Source organism: Asterias amurensis, chromosome 16 (genome assembly GCF_032118995.1).
Source record: "Asterias amurensis chromosome 16, ASM3211899v1".
Taxonomy (NCBI): Eukaryota; Metazoa; Echinodermata; class Asteroidea; order Forcipulatida; family Asteriidae; genus Asterias; species Asterias amurensis.
This window is the reverse complement of record NC_092663.1, coordinates 12,261,262-12,278,422: the sequence shown is the minus strand read 5'-3', so window position 1 is coordinate 12,278,422 and position 17,161 is coordinate 12,261,262. Positions and strand designations below refer to the sequence as shown.

Genomic DNA, 17,161 nt, shown 5'->3' with positions numbered 1-17,161 from the left:
TCGAAACACTTGTTTTATGTTTTTGTATGTATGTAGTTTAAAGACATAAAACTCCCTTTATGGTACTTTAGTTTAGAACTCAAACTTTCTAATACTTGGTTCTTACATAGTGCTATCACACCCATAGGTGCGTATCAAAGTATTTGTTTTATGTTTCTGTATGTATGCAGTTTAAAGACATAAAACTCCCTTTATGGTACTTTAGTTTAGAACTCAAACTTTCTAATACTAGATTCTTACATAGTGCTATCACACCCATAGGTGCGTATCAAAGTATTTGTTTTATGTTTTTGTATGTATGCAGTTTAAAGACATAAAACTCCCTTTATGGTACTTTAGTTTAGAACTCAAACTTTCTAATACTTGGTTCTTACATAGTGCTATCACACCCATAGGTGCGTATCAAAGTATTTGTTTTATGTTTCTGTATGTATGCAGTTTAAAGACATAAAACTCCCTTTATGGTACTTTAGTTTAGAACTCAAACTTTCTAATACTTGGTTCTTACATAGTGCTTTATCGCACCCATAGGGGCATATCAAAACACTTGTTTTATGTTTTTGTATGTATGCAGTTTAAAGACATACAAATCCTTTTATGGCACCCAAGTTTGGAAGCTAAATTTAGAATTCACAAATACTAATACTGGATTCTTACATAGTGCTTTATCACACCCATAGGGTGTATCGAAACACTTGTTTTATGTTTTTGTATGTATGTAGTTTAAAGACATAAAACTCCCTTTATGGTACTTTAGTTTAGAACTCAAACTTTCTAATACTTGGTTCTTACATAGTGCTATCACACCCATAGGTGCGTATCAAAGTATTTGTTTTATGTTTCTGTATGTATGCAGTTTAAAGACATAAAAGTCCCTTTATGGTACTTTAGTTTAGAACTCAAACTTTCTAATACTTGGTTCTTACATAGTGCTTTATCGCACCCATAGGGGCATATCAAAACACTTGTTTTATGTTTTTGTATGTATGCAGTTTAAAGACATACAAATCCCTTTATTGCACCCAAGTTTGGAAGCCAAATTTAGAATTCACAAATACTAATACTGGATTCTTACATAGTGCTTTATCGCACCCATAGGTGTGTATCAAAATGCTTGCTTTATCACACCCCTAAGGGCGTATAAAGGCACTCGCTAAGGACGTGTCAAAGCACTCTGTACTTGCTTTCCAACAGGATTAAGCAGAACTATGTCTTGATTTATGAAAACCATTTGTATAGCACCTTCTAATAGTTTACAAGGTGCTACGGTGCATTCAGCAGCAACCGCCAGAAAGAAACCCCTTCTCTTTGTGACTAAAATACTGTTTCCTAATGGGAGCAAGCACTCATTACTTTCTCATAATGTTGCGCATCAAACTAAATCAACCACAGTAACCACCTCCACCCTCACATGAACCCATTTACTCCTGGGTGGAGAGAAGCAGTTATAAGTGCCTCAGTCAAGGACAAAAGTTTCATGCCCAGTATTCAAACCCACATCCATATGATTTTGCCAAAAATACTTCAGTCCCGTGCGCTAGACCACTAAGCCACGATAACCCACATATTGTTTTAACTCATGGGTGCAAAATTATTTTTGTAATAGGTCAATACATGAGGGGGCAGAGCTTGCTGGATCGGTCTATTACAGTGATATCTTTGTTTTCATCAATCTGACTCTTGTGGTTTTTTACTTGATATTTTTAACAAAACCCGCATCCCCTGAAGTTGATCCCTGTCTGGGCCACTTCCAAGATTGTATTGTAAACTGGTGATTCCTGTTTTGTAATTGGTCAGTTCATAAGGGGGCTAAGCTTGAGGGATGGATCTATTTATCACTACATATACCAGCTTCAGAACCCATCTGAAAAGTTATTTTTTGTGCTTTAATTTTCATCTATGTAACTCATTGTAGGCCCACATGCATCTGCATCTCTCCTGCGCCAGGAATGTCATTTAGACAGACATGGCGCATTATAAATGGCCACTATTATCATTATTATTGACGACGACTAGAGTAAGCTAGTCAAAACGTTGAGACCAATTAAGAACTCACTCTGCGGTAGTGAAGTTAAAAACAATCCACTAGAAGCTAAAGTAGTAGTCCCTGCCGATTTTCTACCTTCCGCCTAGGTACCAGTTAATAAGCTGGAGAAATCTTTTCCAAACTGAGAAGTCTCCAGACAAATCGGAAAATCTACTCCGCGGTAGTAGAATATCTAGCAAAACAATTCTCTAAAGAACAAACTCTACCTGGAAAGTAGACACACACATACCAAATATGTTTACCAAATATATATTCTGTTATTAATCTTACTATCTTATGAGGTACTTTATGCACTCCGTTTTTCCTCGGTCGGCTGCGGCATGAAGTGGTGATGAACCCCATTGCACTGCCAGATTAGGGTTAGCCCCCTTGCTGAGAAGCAACCGGCAAATATCAGAGTGACCACTGTAGAGTTAGAACAAATAAAAATCAAAATAAAAAGGGTGTTAGAAAAACGAAAAAGCGAAAATTAAAATGAACCCAGTCCAAGCCTGTATGCTTCATTTTTGAAAGGCAAGGCGTTTTCTAATTGTATATTTCTACTGGAGCATTTCAAGGGCACCAAGGCAATGACCAGGGGGTAGGAGGCAATCGCCTTCATAGCCTCCTCCCCGTGAAGTACATGTATCAGGCCTGCCAGTCTCTTGTGTATAACAAACATCGGTGTACATGGTAGACCAAAATTAATATTCTTTACCCCGATGCAAATTTCCATCTATTCAATTACTATGGTACCGATGCTAAATATAGGATTCAAACTGACTCTCACTACTGGGCAATCTCGGGTGGTCTAGTTGCTAAGAAAAGCGGCTCTAGAATTGCAAAGGTCGTAGGTTCGGATCTCATTCGAGTAACATGCCTGTTATTTGTTTACAGGAAAGTAGTGAGTATACAGTGCTAACACACATCAATGTATATATGGGTAAAACCAAAATTAACAGTCTCTTGTGGTTTGTTACTTGATCTTTGAAACAAAAATCGCATCCCCTAAAGTTGATCCCAGTCGGTATTTACAGCAATTTCAGGTTTAATGGTTTTTCAATGGCACCCCAAACATAAATACTGAGAAAATAAGGGCTAGATAAATCAGTTGGGAGAGCGCCAGCAGGTTCAAAGGTTCAAATGGAGGTCAAAAGTACAAATCTTGCTCCAGTAAATTTTCTCTAAGAGCTTGTTTTAATTTGAACAGTTCAAATGTTAAACTGTGTAGGAATTTATTGGCCCATTTGAATCCGGGTCTTAAGAAAGGTTCAAATGCACTTATCCTTGTCAGCTACACAATCCTTATGGCTCATCAAGTTCAGCCTAATATTTCAATACATTTCTTTACAATAAATGAGTACTCCATACATGTATATTACGTCTATTGTAGCGTTGACCAGGGGCTTCGTTGTACACAGCTTAAAATGACACAAGGATACAACTAACTGGCTTTTTTTCTGTCCCTTGTTCTTGAGCTTTATTTACACTCAACAAGTCATGAACATACACAAAGCAGAAACCTAAACCAGAAGACGCCCTCTCTGGTGAGCAGATTTACCGATCGGCCTGCAGTGCTCCGATGGGGAGTTGTGCTGGCGCCCCCTACAGGTTCGATCGGCACAATATAAAGGCACTGAACACTGTTGGTAATTACTCCAAATAATTGTTAGCATAAACAATTACTTGGTAACGAGCAAGGGAGAGCTGTTGATGGTATAAAACTTTGTGAAAAACGGCTTCCTCTGAAGTAACATAGTTTTTGAGAAAAGGGTAATTTCCCACAAAAAATTTGCATCTGAAAGCACCTCATTACACTCCTAGTGCGCATGTATTGGTATTTGCGATAAGGTCCATGGCAGGCAGACCTACCAAGTCTCACGCATTAGGCGTGAGACTCACGCATTTGGGCTCACTATTTTTATTAAAAAAAAAGAGAAAAAAAGTTGGGCGGCGATTTCGAAAGGATTTTTTTTTTTTTGGGGGGGGGGGGTTGGTGGTGACCTTTGAAAAATCTCACGCAAAGCTGGCCTCTGGACTTGGCATCTCTGGGCAGGCCTGATACTTCACAGAAGCAACGAAGGCGATTGCCTCCATGCCTCTGGGTCTTTGCCTTAGTGCTCTTGAAATGCTTGACAGTAGAAATTGACAACTTCCTCATAGGGTGCCCTTTACTAAAGGAGAAAATGCCTTGGTGCCCTTGCCCTTTCAAAGCCCTTGCCCTTGAGCAAGGGCATCAAGGCATTTTCTCCTTTGTACATGCAGCTCTATGAAATTGGTCTCTGGTCCACAGATGCATATTTTTTTCAAAGAAACAATGAAAATTTGATATAAAAAACACCCGTAAAAGGTTACTAATCAAATTCAAAGGATTGGAATAAACAAATGGTTATGAATGAACAAGCTCATTACGATTAATATCATTTGGGGAAATTTGACATCTTAACCCTCCCGTTCACAATTACTTTTAATTCCCGGGGGGAGATTCCCTTAATTTTCCTCCTTTTTAAAAAGTAGATTGGTCAGTTGCATTCCTTTAGTATGTATAAATAGAAACTAATTTGTGAAACTGTAAGCTACATAATATAATACTGTGCATTTCCTTATATTGTTTCAGATAAACCTCAGCAATAATTCACCAAACATGTCGTGTAAATGTTTATAACAAATCTTTGTACTTAATAAATTGGAAATGAGCTTCCCTTTAGATTAAAAGGCACTGAACACCTTTGGTAATTATTGTCAAAGACCAGTATTCTGTGCCCTGAACACCCAGCAGGGTGGATACATGCGCATTACAAGTCTAGTTATTCTCACTTGATGTATCTGAGCATGCATAAAATAATCTATTGGTCACCGCTGTTGCAAGAGAATAATGAAATAAAAGAACACCCTTGTTGCACAAACTTGTGTGCTTTCATATGCCTACTTTTTGTGAGAAGTTACCTCTTTCTCAAAAATTACGTTACTTCAGCAATGCACCTCATTCAACAGTTAGCTCTTATTGCAATGGGTATTTGAAAAAAGGTCTATGAAACGGGGTCTCAATAATGTAACATTTTCTTAAATACGTTATTTTCCCCAGTTTTACCCGCAAGCTGACCAGTACAAAGGTGTCCCACCCTTGGCACCCTCTTGAAGCTCAGCTAGTTTGGTCGCCAGCTAGACCAGCATGCACCTCATTCAGCAGCTAGCGCTTATCGCAGTGGGTATTTGCGAAAAAGGTCTATGAAACAGGGTGTCAATAAATAATCTTAACTATGTTATTTTCCCCAGTCTTACCCGCAAGCTGACCAGTACAAAGGTGTTCCACCCTCGATATCCTGTATGTCAACTGGGGCGCCCTCTCGAAGCTCAGCTAGAACGCGGTTGTACAATCCATGCTTAGCAGCGAGGATGATCTCTGCCATCTTTATGACCTATGACCTGGTGTTCTCGACTCCTCGTCCCGCTGGAGATGATGTGAGCCTTTCAATCATTGAGACAACCTGTTGGGAGGAACCCAAAGAAAGACTTCTCAATACTTAAGGTGAGATAAAACGTATCTTCCAGGTCTTTTAAAGACACTGGACACTATTGGTAATTGTCAAAAACCAGTCTTCTCACTTAGTGTATCTCAACATATGCATAAAATAACAAACCTGTGAAAATTTAAACTCAATTGGTCAACAAAGTTGCAAGATAAAGGAAAAACACCCTTGTCACACGAAGTTGTGTGCTTTCAGATGCTTGATTTCGAGACTTCAAAATCTAATTTTGAGGTCTCTAAATCAAATTCGTGGAAAATTGCCTCTTTCTCGAAAACTATGTTACTTCAGAGGGAGCCATTTCTCACAATGTTTTATACTATCAACCTCTCCCCATTACTCGTTACCAAGTAAGTTTTTATGCTAACATTTTGTTTGAGTAATTACCAATAGTGTCCAATGCCTTTAAGTTTTTGAATTATGAGACCTATTTATTTAGCACCTTACATGGGTCTTTACAAGATGGCACTGCAAGAAACACCTGGGTGAACCACTTCTCTCAGTGATACATGCAAGTGTGATAGGGTTCTTGTATGAAAATTAAAATGGCTGTGCGTGTGTATTGCTAACAGCAAAAAAGATGTCCTCGGCAATCTCAGGGATATGTCCCTTAAAGTACATGTAGGGCAAGTGCACAAAACTTGACACAAATTAAAAATAGCAATGTTTATTCCAATTTGTTCCCTTTTTGTATTGTCAATTTCCCCATTATCTTGTGTGAGTTTGGTATTTAAAATAACCCAGATGTAAAATGTCAAGGTTGGAAAGAATCAATTTGCGAGCGTGACAACTTACTGGAATAACATATACACCCTAACCAACCTCCTCTTTTCCATCAGCAGTACATCAAAGCAAAAAGTTCTAAAAATACATTAGGCCTATATAGTATCCAAAGCTTACCATGTAAGTCTTTATTGCAATTAATTTTCAGAGTCATTATCAAACAAATACCGACCCTTGCAGAAACAAAGTGACTACTGTTTTAGGTAAGCTGCTTCAACAATGAACAAAATATGCAGTTTATTGAGACAAAACACTCTGAAAACAGTGTTTGTTTTAGACTTGTGGACAAGTCGTTAATGATCTGTTGTGGTGTGATAGCCAAATCGAGGTGGCGGCGTAATTATTCAGGTTTCTATGATCGAATACTGCTCTCGCGAGATCACTGCTCTCGCATTAAGCTGCTGGCTGCCGACTGTTGCTCCCCATCACAAATCTACGTTTGTTTCGGCTAAGCAGGATCTACAACTGTGGAATTGAAAATGCTTGGAGCAAAACCAAAAATATGGAGGAACTACCGACCACAAAATAGGACTATTATAGTACCTAAAAACCACAAGGCAAAAAAACCTTTAAACTGATAACAAACATATGTGTACACTGTGTTGTAATACAAATTATTAATATAACTGTGGTTGAACAGTTGCCCAAAGAATTTGTAACAATGGGTTGCAAGTTTGGGGGAAATTTAGGGACACAATTAACAATGAAGCTTCAGTAACCCCACCTTTCCCTGAAATTACAACAGCTGAGCGAAAAAAAACCAACTAAACAACAAAATCGAACAAGAGTTCAGAGAATGGTTACTATTCAGCATGACATCATGTACAATGGACCTGTTTTTAGTAAGCATCCTGAAAAGGTCAAGTTCTCATTATAACTTTAACACATTTAACAGTTTTTATGCAATTTTCACACCAAATGTCGAAATCTGGCAGGATCTGTTTTTTTGTCATCTGATGTGGGTACTTCGTGGAAGTCGTTTGCTTTTTTTTAAACTAACACACAAGTTATTCACAATCTGTTGTGGAATTGTGTGGTAGCGCAATTACATTGATACCGAAATACTTTTTTTCACAGCAATTGGGAAAGTACGTGTATATAGTGCTTTACACACATCTGTGTGCGATAAAACCAAATAATATTCTTCATCCCGATGCAAATTTATCATTAAATACACACTATGGGTCTATGTGAGGAAGAAATTATCTCCAATATAGAACTACAAATTTATACGACAAAACAGTCTGATCATGTTTCACCCCTCATTGAACTTCACTGCCTTCCTGTTCTCAATATGCAATGATTTGAAACTTGTACTTTTAAACTTTTTAAAGTTCTGTGAAAAAAAAATCACAGGCATATTACTCAGGATGGATTCGACCATACCACCTTAAATATTCTACAGCAGTGTCTTCCCAACTAGTTGCGATAAGGTAACCCTCCTCCCGACGGCAGAGCCGGCGCCTTCGGCTTCGCCGTCGGGAGGCGGGTTACGTTATCGCAACATACCTCCCAACTGGACCACTAAGATTGCCTGGTAGCTAGAGAAAGGTCGAATCATATGTTTTAGCAGCGGGTACTGCTGAAAACACTGAGTATACCGTGCTAATGGTGTATCATCCCCGTTGAAATCTTACATCTATTAAAGACTCTGGACACTATTGGTAATTGTCAAAGACTAGTCTTCATAGTTGGTGTGTCTCAACATATGCATAAAATAACAAACCTGTGGAAATTTGAGCTCAATCAGTCGTCGAAGTTGCGAGATATTAAAAAAAGAAAAAACACCCTTGTCGCACCATGGTCACATGAAGTTGTGTGCTTTCAGATGTTTGATTTTGAGACCTCAAATTCTAAATCTGAGGTCTCGAAATCAAATTCGTGGAAAATTACTAAATTAAAAATTAATGTTTTATACTTTCAACAACTCCCCTTACTCGTAATCAAGAAAGGTTTTATGCTAATAATTATTTTGAGTAATTACCAATAGTGTCCACTGCCTTTAAATTGAAGTAAATGTAGACTTTGTTGTATTGTGTTCAAATTTCATTGGGCATAATACAAAATAGAGTACTCACAGCTTGTCCCCAGTCAAAGACACTTGCTAAACTCCAAAGCTTATCATCTTCCAGACCATATCCAGCAACAAGAAGAAAAATAGCTCTCTGAACTGTTAAACTTTTAAGGTTCTGCTCTCTTCATACACCGTAACTAAAAAAAATCCATAGCTTGGTGGGTCTATTCCTATTACACATGGAGCATTCAAACTTCCATCACCCTACCTTATGTCACAATTTGTACAGGTTTTTGCAAGCGACACTTGTCATGTCCGTTTATGGTACATATTGAAATGTAGGTCACTCCATACTTGCAAACAGCACAGAAGCTGCAGAGTCTACAAGTTCCGGATCCTACCTTAAAATTGCCCTGTACAGTCATCCCACTGCAAACATGTACTTTGAGACTTTACTCAAGTCACCAACGCAACACTTAGTAAAATGTCACACATTTGTTGGTTCCGCAAGGCTTTAATAGCCAAACCAGGAAGTAACTGAACAAAAAAAAAACGACTAGGAAAAGAAATGTAGTATAATAGAAGCAGTGATTAGGTTAGTACATTATGTGCAGCATTTACACTGTACATATGTATTGCGGACGTGGACTGGCCATGAACACATAACCATCTAGCCTTTGCAATCGACAGTCACTGAACCAAACCTCCACTCTTGAAAAAAAAACGATATCAAAATGAAACCTTTTTTAAATATCCTTTAGAGATGTATTATTACACTGTTTGAATCCCTGAATACTTCATACTGTACAGAGAGTTGCAGAATATTGCACAAGCACTGGATTTGGAGTATTAGGCAATGACTTCATCTCCTGACGATGACTAGAGCAAGCTGAAGTCGAAGCGTTGAGACCAAGGCCGTGTCCGAATTGATGGCTACGGCTGCGGCTACGACCGTTGCCAGGGGTGTTGCTAAGGGTGTCCTATACTTCAATGCATGATGACGCGGCGATCCGGCCGTAGCCGTAGCCGTAGCCGCCAATTCGAATCCGGCCCAACTAAGAACTCACTCTGAGGTAGTGCAGTTAATAACGATCCTCCTCAAAGTTGAAACCAACTGTTCTTTTAAGAACCACCCCAACTCATTTAGAGATGGTCATTACATGGTGTTATTGCAAACCTTTCCATATCGTTTTTCCACCTAGTTTCAAATCCTACTGATCCTCTATAAGATAAAGTAGTAGTCCCAGCAGATTTTCTACCTTCCACCCAGGTAGTACTTAAAAATCAGGATTTTTTTTTTTCAGAACTGAGAAGTCTCCGGAAATCCGAAAAAATCTACTCCACGGTAGAAGAATATAAAGCAAGACAGTTCTCTATTGAACAAAATCCACATGGCAAGTAGACACACACATGGTGTTAACGCTTACTTAGAAAACTTACAAAATACAGAGAATGGGTTTCTCAGAATTGGGACAAACCAATATTACTTTCTTTTTTTTTGTAAAAAAAGAAATTAATACAAATGGTTCTTTTTTTTAAATTGGAAACTGCAAAATAGGGTAATGGTAATACAAAACTTAAAGTAAATGTTCACTACTCCCCTTCTATTTTATTGTTGTATTTTTTTGATATCAATGGTGATTAATTGACAAGGCAAATGTCCCCACAACAACAGCCATCCAGGGTTCAGTTAAATCCAGCCCCCAATGACATCATGATTGGATGAAATCTTAGCCAGGGGAGTTCCCCTCCACCTCCCCCACACAAGCCCCTAGTTGATGAACTTGTTATGAAAGCCAATTGATCAAAAACCACACAGTGGGAAGTGCAACAAGCATGTGTTAACAGTTCTACAAGTGTTATTATTATTTTTTAATATAGAAGAGAGTAGAATAGCATAACAAAAATAATTAAATAAAATAACATAAAAAAAACAAACAAAAATAAAACAAAATGAAATAAAGTGGGATACAAATAAAATTCTTGTATTACCAGTTGAATTAGGGTGGACAGAAAGAGGTCAAATCCCAAGGAAGATTTCAGCTTTGGTTTTATAAATTCAGCATAAAATAAAGATATATCTTTTTGAAGACCTAATTCTGCTGCAAGATATAGTACTTCAAGGTTTTAACAAAACAAATTCACAAATCAAACTAGAAGTTTCTGATTGGTAACCAAATGGGTTTATCTACTAATCTTTTAATTATTTAATTTTATTTAGAAAATATGATAAGCTGCTGCAAACTTCTTACCAACCCAAAGGACCTATGAAATAAAAATAGTTAAGGACAGTAGACACTATTGGTAATTGTAAAAGACCAGTTTTCTCACTTGGTGTATCTCAACATATACATAAACTAACAAACCTGTGAAAATTTGAGCTCAATCGGTCGTCAAAGTTGCGAGATAATAATGAAAGAAAAAAACACCCTTGTCACACGAAGTTGTGTGCTTTTAGATGCTTGATTTCGAGACCTCAAATTCTAAACTTGAGGTCTCGAAATCAAATTCGTGGAAAAATACTTCTTTCTCGAAAACTACGTCACTTCAGAGGGAGCCGTTTCTCACAATGTTTTATACCATCAACCTCTCCCCATTACTCATTACCAAGAAAGGTTTTATGCTAATAATTATTTTGGGTAATTACCAATAGTGTCCACTGCCTTTAATGGCATGACGTGACCCTGGCAAAGTCTTTCTTTGAGAATAACTCTCCTTGGGTTGAATGCCAGGTCACTAACTATTTTTTAATTTTATTTAAACACAAGTAAACCCAGATGTTTACTAATCACTGTACATGCATACAAGGGCATTCAGTACTTCCTTTTACTACTTAATATATAGCCTGTAATATTTGTATAGGAGCCAAACTTCTTTGCACATAATTTATACATACCCTTCAGAAAGGTTCGCCACAAAATAGCATCGCTCAAAAAGAAGCCATGAGTTTTGTTTTAAATCAAAAGCATATTTACTAACATGGACAGAACATGTACATGACGCTAAAGAAAGTTAATCTGAGGGTCATTCTCTGGTGTGTCATCTTACAAAATCACAATGATATAAGTAAAGACAATAATTAACTATAAGGATGTCATTTCAAATCTGCTTGCACCCGTGACAAAAGAGTTTTTTTTTTTTTTTTTTAGTATTTACTAACATGTACAGTACATGTACATGCTGCTATTCAGAAAGTTATTCTGGCGGCGAGTCTGCTCACAAAATCCTTAAAAATAAAGACAATGGTTAACTAAGGATGCCATTTCATTAGAAAGCACTGTTTGCACCTGTGGCAAAAGAGTTTTTTTTTGTTTAATCACAAGTGTGTTTACTAACCTGTACAGTATATGTACATGCCACTTAAGAAAGTTATTCCAAGGGTCATGTGTAACCGCTTACAAAATCTTACAAAATAAAGACAATAGTTAACTAAGGATGCCATTTCAATAGAAAGCACTGTTTGCACCTGTGGCGAAGAGACAAACAAATACTTAAGGGAAAGTCCCAAAGTGTTGTGCTGGTTAATTCTAGTTCCTTGTGTATTGTTCTTTGTGGTAATGGCATGGCTTTTGTTAAAGTTCAGTGAACAAAGTTTATACCCGCATAAAGTTCCATTTGTATAAATTTCACAGTGTTCTGTATGGATGTTTTTAGTAGATTAATAAAAGTAGTTCCCTGTTCTTTGTGTTCATTTGAATTGGTAAGATACTTATGAAATGCTAGGTACCTGGTGAAAAAAGGTCCTGGGAAAAAAATATGCTTTTAAAACAAATCCAAGAGTTAAGGTTGATCAGGGGCCAATTTCATAGAGCTGCTTAAGCAAAAAATTTGCTTAAGCACAAAAATAGCTCGCTTGTTTTACACATGTTACTTGCCAAAATGTCATGCCATATACATTGCTTTTGACTGGTATTTAGCTGTTGTGTACTTAGCATAACAATTTAGTGGAGTATTAATAATTTAGTGGAGTCTTGGCCGGTAATCTGATTTTACTAAGCAAGGATTTGTTCGTATAAGCATAATTTTGTGCTTATAAGCGCCCAGGTTGTCTCAGTGGTTTCTTTTCCTGCCTTTTACCTCTGTGTACCCCCCACTTCAGAGGAGCATCGCATGTCGACTGGGTTTTTAGTCCTTGCATGAATGGGCTTTCCTCCAACATCTAAAACTGAACATTCTTCTTATTCCCTATTCGTCCTAGTATTATTGGCGCTATTGACCCCTTGCTGGCACGTCACGCGCGGCGACTGTGCCACACTCACCATTTTGGTGGGCAATAGGTTTACGTGTAAACGCCGCGTCGCCTAAATGAATGCGCACTTCACTGAATAACTCACTGTGACATTGCCCACAAGTTTGGCCCAGCTAAGATTATTCTGATGATAACGGCAGGTGAATTGGGTCAAAATTTTGCAATTGGATGTTGTTATATAATTTTAAAAATTTAATTTCTTTAGCTCAGACAGGGATACTTTAAAAAATAAAAATTAACAAATCCCACAAAAAGTATCAACCTGTATATATAATGAATGCTCTATAAGGAAGTCAAAATTATTTCCCTGGGTCATGTAAAAATACACGTAGGCTTCATGAATTATATAATGAACAAAGTAAACCTGTAGTATAAAAGAACTACTGGAGCATTGGGTCAACAAACTTGAGTGACAGTGTTTTCATTTGTAAAAAAAAAAAAAATAGTTTAGTACACAAACAAAAACTGCCTGCATGGTCTACATACTTTTCAAATAAGCTTTGTGGCAATTCACTATTCATTTTTGACAGTCATCCCCTTATACATACAGAGGTATATTGTATCAGCTGTGGGTTTCTACCAAGGTTATGCTTGGCAAGAAGTTCAGGTATTACATATTAACCTTATTTCGGTAAGCACAATTTTGTTGTGCTTTTTTCTGCTTTTAAAGTAGCTCCATGAAATTGGGCCATGAGGTTAATTTACAAAGCAATAAAATTCATCGCAAGACAAATTGTCAGTATAATCATAGTGATTTATAATGTGACATCACACTTTACAATTAAAGCAACTACGATTGATTGGCAGGTACTTATAACAACTACTTGTTTTTGTGTCCTTATTTAAAGTCACCTGGAAATAGAATTGTTTTTCTTTCAAACATAAGAGTATATGCTTACGAACAATAAAACAATTTTTTTAGTAACTGTTTGTCACGATTTATATGTTTAAAAAATATATAAAGTTGTTTGGGGGGCTGACTCCGCCTACCCCTTTTGTGACGTCAATCGAGGCAGACTTTGCCTGCAATGCGTATAGTAAACACACGTGCAAAGTACATGTACGTCCAAGTCGTGAGTTGGTACATTTCAAAAAGTGTTTTTCTGCATTCAGCAGCAATACACCTGGTCGGCATTGCCGGGAAAAAAACAAAAAAATCTTTTTTTGAAACGTACAAACTCACGACTTGGTTCGTACATGTACTTTGCAATTGTGTTTACTCTACGCATTACAAGCAAAGTCTGCCGCGATTGACGTCACGAACAGCGCCCTCTCGGGTCGGGGTCTACTCTTAAATTTGTAAATAACATAAGAACTGATTTTTTTAAACCTTAGTTAGCTGTTTATTCACATTCCACTCATCAAAACACATATATTAGTGACAAAAGCTTTATTTTGAAAAAATACCACTTCCAGGTGACTTTAAGTGTAAAAGAAAATGTGCGAAAATGCTGTTTTTTCCGGCGAGGAAGTTGTAAAATTTAAATTTAGACATTTAACCAAAAGAATACATGGTAGCTCTAAAACATGACAACCTAAAAACAAACCTGGGCCCAAGTTCATAGAGCTGCTTTTAAAGCAGAATAAGTAGCTAAGTGCAACAAAATTGTGCTTACCATAATAAGGTTACTAGTCAAACTACCATGTCATGTGTGCACTTTGTGACTGGTATCCCGCTAACTTCTGCATAGCAAAAAGTTGTTTAGTCATATTTTCTGCTTATGTAACACAGAGGCAATTGCATTCATGCCCCATGCTTGTTAAAAAACCAAAGGACCAGTCAAAATTCTCTCAAAGTCGTCCGACTGGTTATAGCACTGTTTAAAAAGCATCCCAATTAATATGAAAAACGGACTGCTGAAGAAAAAAAAAATGACTAAGACAAGCTAACTGGACCTACTGCCTCGTCACTGCAAAAGTTAAACTAAAAACCCTTATACTCTGAGTTCCTCCAATTTGTATGCTCATGGTATGCTCAAGTGAAGGATTGAGAAGGATTCGAGTCAGACATTCTAATAATATAATCCAAACAATGTGGTGTTTAAATGGTGTTTGAAGCTTTGCTTGGTGTGAAGAATAAGAGTATAACAAGTAGACTTGCGGGTACAACCATGTGTAAAATCTGGTGTGGTCTCGACGTTTCGAACAGTATAATCTGGTCGTCTTAAAGGAGACGAGCCGAGTATACTGAAGGCAAGCAGAGTATACTGTTCGAAACGTCGATACCACACCAGCTCTTTTCAGAACCAACACTCCTTCAAAACAGATTACACATGGTTGTACCTGTAAACTTGGTGTTTAGTGACATAGGAGAATAGAAAATTGAAGGATTTGGGCTGCACTCTAGCCAAACTGCCTACATGTAACTAAGAGAGGTTTGCGATCACTAAATGTGAATATCTGTTTTGAGTAGTGTTGCTTCTGAAAAGAACAGGTGGTTAACGACTCAACGTTTTGATCAATATACTCTGATTGTCTTCAGGAGAAGTGTTACTGCCACCTGTCTTAGTCATACTTCCACCATGCCAAGTTTCAAATCTTACTTGCCTCCATGCAGTCTGTGAAGGGCAAACCCTGAAAAGCAATTAGGCTTTTATTTAGAACATTGTTCTAACATACACCTTATTAAAAAAATCAAGAGCTGTTTTGCAGCGCTGCGCCACGAAACAGCTAATAAAAACAAATTCTTACCTAGTAAACACCACTTCACTTGTAGACAATGTACGTGAATACCTGATGACCACCACAAGTAATAATTGAAGTTTGCGAAAAGAAATGTTTAGGCCTACTTCCAAACTGTTGAAGTGGAAGGTTAGAGTCTAAATCTACGCCTCTTGGTTATGTTGGCAGGGGTGCAATGTTGGTTCCCAAACTTTTATGGCGGGGTGGTGTGATCTGAGCAAAGCATCCTCCGTGTATTTCCGATCTTTAAAGCAGCGTCCATTCAAAGCGGATGTACAGGACATTATCGGCCACTTGCGCCGATAGATTGTATTTCCAGTAAAACATTAAACAAAGTCAGACATTAGTCAACCCTCCAGGTTACTAACATCTCAACTCCCCAAAAATATCTTAAAGCAACGCCAAAATCTGAGTTTATTCACTCTCTTGAGTGTCAATATTGAAGACAGGAAAAAAAAAGCGTTGGAGTTCAAATAGAAAACCCCCCACTACAAAATGTCAGATTATAGAAGCAATACATTTTTTTAGTGCCCTCAGTTGGGGAAAAGGGACAACCCTAACCTTGTCTGTTAATGGAACGGTCCAGTGATAAAAGGGGAATCCCCATTTCAGTCCCCTTATGGTCTAATGAATTATTCATGAAGTACTTATATTTAGCATAGTGTGTTAGGCTATGGAGGTTTATGGAAGGGGGGGATTCTGTTTGAATACTATATCAAGGTTTCCTAGGTGTGCCCTTACAATCTAATGAGATAAGCCTGTTTACAGAATCAGCAGAGTATCTCACTAAAATGAACATTACATGATACTAGGTTTTTGCAACAAAACAGATGCTGACAGTGTAAGAACTATATTAAATCATGGACGAATAAGAATTTAATCCACCATACTCTCTCTCTTTCTCTCTCTCTCTAGTCGACCAAGAGGGACCTTTGTGACTCAAAACATCCCTCTTCCCGCCCAAGGCGATATGTTTGCCTTAGACTCCCACAAAAACAGGGCAGGCTCAGTCACAAACCGGATCTGGGCCAAATTTCAAAGAGCTGTTTTTAAAAACACAAAAGGTAGCTTTATAAGCACGAACAAAGTTATGCTTTCAAGGATAGGGTTGCCAGCCAAGCAACCATGTCATCTGTACAAGTTTCGAATGGTATCCTGCTCATTTCTGCTAAGCAGTTTAAACATAGTTTACAAATAATGAGCCCTGGCCTTGCACACATGTGGCGAGTGCCCAAGGCTTGCCATTTAGGAGTCAACAGAAGCCTGATACTTCATGAAGGCAACGAGAACAACTGCCTCCATGCCCACTTGTCTGTCATTGCCTTGGTGCCCTTGAAATGCTCCAGTAGAAATTTACAACTTCCTCATAGGGTGCCCTTTACCAAGGAGAATGCCTCGATGCCCTTGCCCTTTCAAAAACAAAGTATACATGCCTGAACAGGTACGTAAGCGTGTACCGCCGATAGAGAGGATTCGCATTCGTGCGGATACAGATACAGATACGGATATGATAACCGTTTCCATTCACGTCAGCCGCGTGTTGGATTTTGTTTCGCAAAATGTAGGTATGTGTCACTTGAGGGAGCTCGCATTCATCATGAGTGTTTTTCCAACATGCATGACCGATAAAGACCCTGTGTTTTATACACTGCATTTTCTCATCGTTTTGCTTGCAAATGATTAACAAATTTCTATCAATATCAACGATACCAGTGAAGGCAATTCCGTGGGAAATGTTTTCATCTAGGACAAAAAGACAACTGAAAGTCTGCAAAACAGTATCCATTTTTCTACGACGCGTATGAGCTCCTACATGTATAATCCGTTGCTAACGTGTGTGTAAAATACACAAAGTGTCAACATATCGGTATCTGTATGTG

At 37.9% G+C, this 17,161-nt stretch overlaps 1 protein-coding gene across 6 annotated transcripts in view; it reads right to left on the bottom strand.

Moving 5' to 3' along the window:
* Positions 1-17,161, bottom strand: part of LOC139949203 (uncharacterized) — a 38,849-nt gene that overhangs the window by 10,311 nt on the left and 11,377 nt on the right. For 3 of the 6 annotated variants that reach the window (XM_071947594.1, XM_071947599.1, XM_071947595.1), the window contains exons 3-4: positions 5,309-5,514; positions 2,318-2,452 (exon numbers count right to left, since the gene is read on the bottom strand). In XM_071947594.1, the coding sequence (XP_071803695.1) occupies positions 2,318-2,452; positions 5,309-5,436 (263 nt within the window). In that variant the 5' untranslated portion in view covers positions 5,437-5,514. Of the gene's footprint in view, positions 1-2,317; positions 2,453-5,308; positions 5,515-8,414; positions 8,710-8,751; positions 8,869-15,290; positions 15,698-17,161 lie in introns of those variants that run through there. The other 3 variants (XM_071947596.1, XM_071947598.1, XM_071947597.1) reach the window with 3 other exon arrangements.